This window comes from Nanorana parkeri, unplaced genomic scaffold (assembly GCF_000935625.1).
Source record: "Nanorana parkeri isolate BGI_ZX_2015 unplaced genomic scaffold, ASM93562v1 scaffold1002, whole genome shotgun sequence".
Classification (NCBI taxonomy): domain Eukaryota; kingdom Metazoa; phylum Chordata; class Amphibia; order Anura; family Dicroglossidae; genus Nanorana; species Nanorana parkeri.
The window spans coordinates 564499-573378 of NW_017307270.1; the positions used below are offsets into that span (position 1 = coordinate 564499).

General features: G+C 42.1%; 1 protein-coding gene across 1 annotated transcript in view; it reads left to right on the forward strand.

Moving 5' to 3' along the window:
* Positions 1-8880, forward strand: part of SNX6 (sorting nexin 6) — a 49399-nt gene that overhangs the window by 37570 nt on the left and 2949 nt on the right. The window contains exons 10-12 of the mRNA XM_018567041.1: positions 4007-4046; positions 8517-8603; positions 8701-8860. Coding sequence (XP_018422543.1) covers positions 4007-4046; positions 8517-8603; positions 8701-8860 — 287 coding nt within the window. The remainder of the gene's footprint in view (positions 1-4006; positions 4047-8516; positions 8604-8700; positions 8861-8880) is intronic.

The following is an 8880-nucleotide window of genomic DNA, read 5'->3' on the forward strand; positions in this document are numbered from 1 at the left end:
TGTGGCACAGTAAGCTGTTGGAGCCCCTCCTGTGGTCTGCCAGTTCACCCCAGGGCTTCCCCTGTATTGTGACGCCCATGAATTTAGTGTTCTATCATTCCACCTTCATCCTAATATAGCTAGCCCCTTTCTGCCTCCCCTAGCAGAGGCCCTCGAGTGCCCAGATCGGTACAGAGTGTGGACGAGCAGCATCTCTCACCAGCTCTATCACTGCTTCCTGTTCTCAGCACTGCTGCAGCACATGACAGACCAGGGTCCCCTAAAGAGGCAGTGCCCGGCCACCCACACACACACAGACACTGAACCGCATCAATAAAACCTAACCCAATACCCCCTACGTACCCCTACGGGGTATACAAGAGCTAGGATACAAGAACGGACCTTAGTAAAGATGACTGCCGTCATGCAGCCATCTTTAATATGGGAAGATGCACGGCTGTGGGCAGAAGCATAGGAGCAAGTCATCAGGCACTCGGTCCATGACTGAGTGTCTGACTCAATGGCTTAATTTCCACTCGCCCCCTCGCAATTTTCACTCGCAAATTGCGAGGGGGTGAGTGGAAATTTTGAGCCCTGGTATAGAAGACTACAAATTCCAGCAATAGTACATTATACAGTGCAATGCCGAATACCACTAGCTACAGAGGACTAGAAAACCCAGCAATAGTACATTATACAGCGCAATGCAGAATACCGCCAGCTACAATGTATTGCTGGCATTTTGTTGTATTCCTATATAGCTGGTGGTATTCTGCATTTCGCTGTATAATATATTATTGCTGGGATTTGTTGTACTTTGTAGCGGGTGGTATTCTGTATTGTGCTGTATAATGTACTATTGCTGGGATTTGTAGTCCTCTATAGCCGGTGCCATTCTGCATTCATTGCTGTATAATTTTACACTTTTCATTTCACTATATTGCACACAACACTTTTTTTTTTTTCTCATTTACTTCTACCGCTCCAAGCTTGCTCCTGTGATGGACTACAATCCCAATACAAACTAGTAGTCCCATCACTGGAGCCATTTTTTAAAATGTATTTTATTTTTTTATCCGATTTAATCGAACTCAATAATCGGCTAACTAATCGATTTTGAAAATAATCGATAGCTGCAGCTCTAATTCTAGGGTTGCAAACTGGAGTTTCACACCGTGCCCCATTCTCGGTTTCTCACCTCCAAACCTTCCTGTGTCATCACACGGATTAGCAGATCTTCATCAAACTTCTCAGGTCCTTTGGCCCAAGGTGCCATTGCTCCAGTTCCTGTGGCAGAATGGTTTTAAGGGCTTTAATCCAACCCATTACCAAACACAAAGTGGGCATCTGCATCATCTTCGATCTTAAAGCTCTCAATATCTTCATTTGGGTCTTGAAATAGGAGCCACCAAATCTAAGGACCATGCACTACCAGGTTGTGGCCCTGCCCTTCGGCTTCTCTTCTGCAACTCGGATATTTACCAACGTGCTGGCCCCAGTATTATCCCTGCTACGCTCATACAGCATCCCCCATGGTTCCTGAACCTTCAGACATTGTCGCTGGAACTGACTTATTTGGAGTGTCTGGGTCTAGTTCTGGACACAACAAGAGAAACTTCAGAGTCCTCCTGTCTCAGATTTGAACTCTCCAGTCTAGGAGTTCTCAGACTCCCCAGTTTTGCATAAACCCTAGGCCTGATGGTAGCCTCCTTGAGACAGTTTCATTCCAGATGCAGCCATCATTTTGTCATCATCGAACAAGTCAATCTGGTCTCTAGACAGACTGATTCATTTGTTGTTGAGGACCTGATGTTCCCAGGTTTGGTGGTCCCAGTTCTGGAATTTGGGGTAAACCCTTCTTTTGGAGGATCCTCATGTACAATGGATGCCAGTCTGTTGGGCTGAGGAGGAGTCCAAAGCACCCTGTTGGTGCAGGGGACTTGGTCATCAGTCTCGCCTCCCAATCAACATCCTGGAACTTCAGGTGATTAGGCTGTCTCTCCCACTATGGAGCATCCTACAAGATGGGCATCCGATATGGATTTTATTCCACAACCCCACATCGATGGCATAAATGAATTGTGGGGAAGAAACCACAAGTCCTGTCGTGGCTAGAGAGGTAGATTGGATCTTGTCCTAGGCAGAACTTCATGTTCCAGCCGTGTCAGCTGTATGTTTTACAGATGTAGACAGTTGGCTGGCAGATTTTCTCAGCTGCTAATACCTATAACAGGGAAAGTGGTCCCTACACCATGCTCTTGGTACGGCTTTGCTACAAATCTAAGGAATGCTGGTAGTAGGAGAGGATATCCTGGGCTGGCCTACAGTTTTTGTTTTGTTTGACCTTGTCCAGTTCCTCTGTAGGCAGTAATATAACTGAAGGCTTCCTTTGTCCCTCAATAAACTCCAAGAAAAGGATTTTGTGGAGAGTATAAAAATTTAATTTGACCTCCCTTGACCAAGCCAAATTCTCCATTTGTATCTGACACACTTACCTCCCAGACACTGCAGCTCCAAAGTGGGAGGGTTTTAGTAGCACAGCTGGTTCTGCCAATCCAGTAAGCTTTAGGTAGAGCCAGATGTGGCCAGTTGCTGACTGACACTGCTGATTCATAGGTCTGTAGCTTGTCAATGCTGATAGCCATGCCCCTTGCAACATTTTTCATCCCACTGTACTGGAACGGCCACAGCCTACATATGGGACGATGTTCATTTGAATTCAGTAGCAGTTTAACATCATTGCCACCCCAACACAGAAAGCTGCACGTGGTGGACTTTACTGACAGCATCAACAGGTATTTGTTAGACTGTGAAGGGAGACTAAGGCAAATTGGTAAGTGCTAATGCATTTGCAATTAAGTGCTACAGCAAATTTTATTTTTCAAGGGAGACCTTAGTTCTAGAGTAACTTGGAGCATATTGCTTGGAGCATTCATTTGTGAATAACTTGATCCTGATATGTAAGGATTGCTTATAGCAAAACAAATTGGAAATGTTGGGATCATGCATCGTAATAGGTGGTCAGACAAGGAAAACCCCTGGCCGTTGCTGATGTCTTTATGAATGTTGGCATGTATACTAAATTTATTAACGGCTAATTTAATACATTTGGGGAAAAAATTGTCTTAAGAGCATAGCTTTGGACTTGTGTGTATACCATCAACATAAACTGCCATTTTTGGCCCTTGGAGGATTAAATAATTAACTGTGATTTTGCAATAAGTAGCACTCGGTGAACCTGACCTCATCTAAACAAAAAGCTTTCAAATACTTGGGTCAGAATTTAAATCCAGTCCAGTGTCCCTTTAGAGCCCATTTGGATACTAGGCCCTGGCTGCGCACAGGGCATTAACTTACTGCAAGTGAAAGTCAAAGCTGAACTCCAGGCAGATATCAAGGGCACAAACAAATGCAGTTCTGTATTAATACATCCTGAAATGTATTTTTTATGTGTTCAGTGTAAGTACCGTATATACTCGAGTATAAGCCGTCCCGAATATAAGCCGAGGTACCTAATTTTACCAAAAAAAACATTTAACTTATCAGGCTCTTGCAGACTACTGTACAGCAAAGCTCAAACTGAAGGAGGGGAAATTGGCACAATATGCCACATCTCATTTCACTGTCCAGTCACAGGCTAGGTGTGTGACATGACCTGTAAGTATAACTTAAATGCAGCAGTGAAAGAAGATGGTCCCTTCCCCTGCCAGGCAGGAATGTGCTGTGTGGCAGAGCAGTGAGTGCCACCTCCTTATTACTCTATTGTCAAATGTCATAATCTTATTTAGGTGACCGGATTGGCTGCACAGTATTACAAATCATTTAATCAGTAAATGTTTATTTTAGCTGTTTATTTAGTGACTGGTCTGGAGCTCCACTTTAACATAATTCACATGCAGCATTGTGAGAATATCCTTTTCTTGGGTTTTCAACTATAATAATCTGCAAAGTTGCTATCAACTGTTAGAAAAACATCAGCTGGCTATGTACTGCAAAGTCATTTTTTTTTCCTTTTTTTCATGCATAGGTTTTTCCTAAGAGTGTCTGAATTGTTTGACAAAACTCGTGTAAGTATTACTCGTTCTTACTTTTGGGTAGTTTGCACAGCAGTAACTGAATGCATTGTACACAAATATGCTACTATGCTGTATTTCTTTCAAGAGCTCCTACATCCTGTTTTTGCTGGATAGGTAGAGAATGTGTCATCAATGTAATAAATTATAGTTAAAAGCACAGAAAATCAAGTATTTGAAATGCTTACTTGGAAGTGGTTTTTTATTTCCATTATTTTTTTTTTTTTGTAATGTGCCTCTTAACTAGCTAGCAAATGTGACTACTTCAGGAAGAATCCATTTCCTAGCACAGCCCCTCCATACTTGCACATTATATCACGCTCCTGTTCTGGGAGTGTCTTATTTCTGTCTGTGCTACCCCAATTGCTCTGCCCCTCACCCCCCTACATAACCCTTTTTTTGTAGGTGCCAGGGGAGACGCAAAGAGGAATACTATAGAGAGTCAGTTCTAACTGCCTGGACTGCTGACCTCACATCCATTGTCTACACATGGGAGGCTTTTATAGGCAAATAACATGCATAAAATGTTAATTGCACATATAATCTTATGGTAGGTTTGTTGTTGAAATTAAAGACATTTGAAAAGTCCTAGCATATAGCATACTGTTCTATTATCATGATTGTAATAGGAATACACACTAAAGTTGTTTTAATAATCACTTTCAACAACTTCCTGGATTCCCAGTGTGCTTTGCATCTTGTTGTAAAAAGGTTTAACTTCCCAACTTCTTTCAAAAACGGAAACATATTTTGGGTGGGTGACCATTTTTAAGGCAACCCTATTGCTATACAGAAAGTATTCAAGAAATCCATACTTGTAAAAGAATAACGTACATGCTGGCCTTGCCTGAGGCGTGCACCACGAAACTTACCTCTGATGCTGCAAAATCTTCCTCGAAAGTACGCACTGAAACTGACTTCCAGGACTGAAAGGTCTGGTTTATTTACCTGCAGCTCTCACTGGTTCATCCCTATGACCTCCACCTGTTTTTTTAACACCTTCACTGCCAGGCCCTGAATTCCACTTTTGACCTCAGCTGTCAGACCATTTTTGCAATTTTTCATCTTTTTTCTGAAATTTTAACTTCAGAAAACTGCGGCTTTTAGAGATTGTAACCTCTCCCCCAATACCCTGGCCCCCCCGCCCACCTTACACCTTCTGAAAGCACAGGACCGGTATAATAATATGCTGGTACTGTTTTTGTAGGTCCTGCGACTGTTTATCAAATCAGTATTTTCATTATCGGCCCACACAAATAATCCAACTTTTTACAAGAGTCCGACTAAATATAAAAGAGAAAATTATGTTGAGTTAATAAACAAATATTTGCACATTTTTCAATTTCATCTTTTTGTGATACACTAAATGTGTAATGTAAAACTGTACTTAAGCAACTTATGCTAAAAATCTGTGTTGTGGTAACACCTGATCTGCAGTGTGGTTTGTGCGCTGTGTTGTGTGGTGCGATAAAATGATGCAGACATACATTTAATCGCAACACAGTGTATCGCAAAGCATGGCAATGTGTCAACGCTTTGCCGTACATTGCCACACAGTTGAATTTATGTTTTAGAAAAGTTAAAAAAAATCAAGCACTGCAGTGTGCTATAACAACGCACTGCAGTGCGTAACGTATACCACAATATGGTGCAAACAGTTGCGTGGGTGGGGGAGTTTATTTTTTTTAAATTTACCTTCAGGGGGCTTTGGGGAAATATCACGGGTCTAAACAGACCCCCAATATTTCCCTTTTGAAATACAGAAAGAGACTCTTTAGAGACATAGTCCTCAATCTCTTTTTCTGCAGCCCCAGCACTGGATGAACAAGAAGCATTCAGTACAGAGGCTTCCTGTTCATTCACAAACTTAGAACATAGTAGATGTTTACAATCTTCCCCAGTTATGAATGGACAGGAAGTGATCCGTGAAGAGCACCTCTTCTCCATTCATAAACTAGGAAATAGTTACTATCTTCTCATCTCCTCAGTTTATGAAGTGACAGGAGGTTATGTATAGCACTGCCTGTTCTTTCATAACTGGGGACATAGTAAACGCTTACCATCTCCTCAGTTGCTTACAAACATTGGAGTGATCAGAACTGATCACACCAGTGTTTGTTCAGTACAGGGAAGGATCAGCAAAAATGTTATACATTTGCCGATCCTCTCTGCTTCCTGAAGCTCCACCCCCTCCCGCCTGTTACCATAGCTCTCCTCCCTGCACTGCCCCATTCGGCATCCTAAGTGGCCCATGTTACTGCTCTCTTCTCCCTGCTGGGTGCCGGCAGGTGGATCTGTGTCCCCTCCGATCACAATGCCTGTGCCCAGTGGGGAGGAGAGAGCGGGAGCAGTGGCGGCAGCAGGGGGAAGGGGATATGTGTCTTACTGAATAAATAGCTGCCATCAGCGGTGATGACAGTTATTCATTTACACAGCACTGTCAGGGGAACAATTCTGTTTTTGTTCCGCTATATTCCTCCAATTTGCTGGTGGCAGATGGAACTTGTAGTATTCCCATTCACAGATCCCCATTATTGTATGACGTGGCTATGTATGTGGAGCCACACACATGATGAATTAAACTATCAACAACTGATATGGGGACACTACAAGATTTTTCGCACATCGTTTTATCATAAGGGGTCTTGAACCAACTGCTTCTGCAACCTTTGGATCAGTGGTCAAGAAATGCCAATGCCTCCCTAAAAAATGTGGTTGTCTTTTTCAGTGTGTGCCATATTGCTTAATAAGGTGAACCCTCTGATCTAATTCTTGTATTTTTGCCCTGATTTAAATTTCTGACACCAAGCTATGTGAGGTGGAACGATGGAAGTAACCTTTTTTCTAAATGTCTATTATTTTCTGGGCCTCCTGTTTATTATTATTATTATTATTATTATTATTATTATTATTATTATTATTATTATTATTACATAGTATTTATATAGCGCCAACAGTTTGCGCAGCGCTTTACAATATAAGGAAGACATTACAATTCAAGACAAGATGGTAAGGAGGGCCCTGCCCCTGAGGGCTTACAATCTGAAAGAGGGGGACATGATACATGAGGAGGTAGCTGTGTGAGGATGAATTATTTGAGAATGTGAAGGTTTAAAGATGCTTCCTCAGAGCAGTTCCTCCATTTAAGGGTAATGGCTTGTGGCATGAGTGAGGGCAGGTTTTGGTCCTAGATATCCATCATTTTCGAAAACCTGTAATGGAAAATTTACCCACACTTATTGACACTTCCAGGAGTGTTGGTTTCAGTGTGGACTTCAGAGGAAGATTTCTCAGCATTAGAAAGGACATCACCAGCATGGGCAACCAGAGAAGGTGAGTATGTATGGCCTTCTTTTACAGGTATGGCTTGCTTGAACATTATTTGTATAGTGACAGTTGCTTTAAGTGAACCAGTCAAGGAGGACTGTTGCATCTCACTCCGATCTTACACTGATGTCTGTCATTGCTCTTCCCCCTCAGTAATGATGCCTTTCCTAAGGCAAAACACATCTGTCTACCATAACCTACAATGATAGGCCTACCCCGAAAGTTGCACCTTTTGGGCAGTGGCAGCACTGGATGGGAACTTCAGCTGCAATAGGTAACAGTCCTAACTGGTTTACTTTAAGCTCACTTCTGCATGGGCTTGGATGGTTTATATAATTTTCTGTGCAGGGTGAAGGGTTTGAGAATGAGGAAACAGAAAAGACATAAAAACGAGGCCTGAAATAGGAAGGAAAACCTAGCGTAAGGTGTCTCTTACATGAGGCAACATATTATGTAGTAGTGTTATCAAGGACTGTGCATATCTCTTTAGCAAATTAAGATCTATTCAGCAACCCTGAACTTTTTTCACCAAGGCCACAAGTTAAAAGCCACCGAAAAGCCACCGATGTCTGGGTCTCAGCAAACTAAAACTAATGCAATTGTTGGTGTAGTGTAATGATACTGGATTTGTCACTAAAATGGCCTGATTTTGAAGCAGGAGAGTATTATTTTTCATTCTGTGGAGGGGAGCACTACCCTGTCACTCTTCACATGTGATTAGATTGGATCTTGCTTTCTTATAGTCATTGCAGAAGTCTTATAGAAGACATTCTAAAGCACGTGAGAGGTTGTAACTCCCAGATTCACCTTGCACCAGATATGAAAGTGCTACTTAGATGGCTCCTCTGAGTAAGTAAGAAATAGAGTGTGGCAGACAAGACCTGTATCCATACATCAAGTCTCAAAGCCTGTGAGCTTGTGATTTAAAGTTAACAGGTGTCAACCGGGATTTGAGAAAGTGGTGTAGTAGGTAGGAACGTCAGATCTTTCGATTCCTAACCTCGGATCTAGAAGAAAGTGCTGGGTTTCAACTAACAGTACATGGAAGTGTTGGGCTGAGGATGTCAGAACCATGACTGGAAATATTGTTTATAACGTACTTTATTGTGGTAATAAAATGTTCCCTGTGTTCTGTAGAAAATCGAAGCCCGGGTATCAGCTGATGAAGACCTGAAGCTTTCAGACCTTCTTAAATATTATTTAAGAGAATCACAAGCTGCTAAGGTAACTGTGTGGCGCAGCAGCCCAGAATCTGCTCCATGTGAATGTCATCACATTGAAGTTATGAACTATCTTCTAAGTCTGAACTTTCTGTTTGCAGGATCTCCTCTATAGAAGATCTCGCTCTTTGGTAGATTATGAAAATGCTAATAAAGCACTAGATAAAGCCAGGGCTAAAAACAAGGATGTGTTATCAGCGGAAACCAGTCAGCAGCTTTGCTGTCAGAAATTTGAGAAAATATCTGAATCTGCAAAACAAGGTATATAGGATTACCCTGAT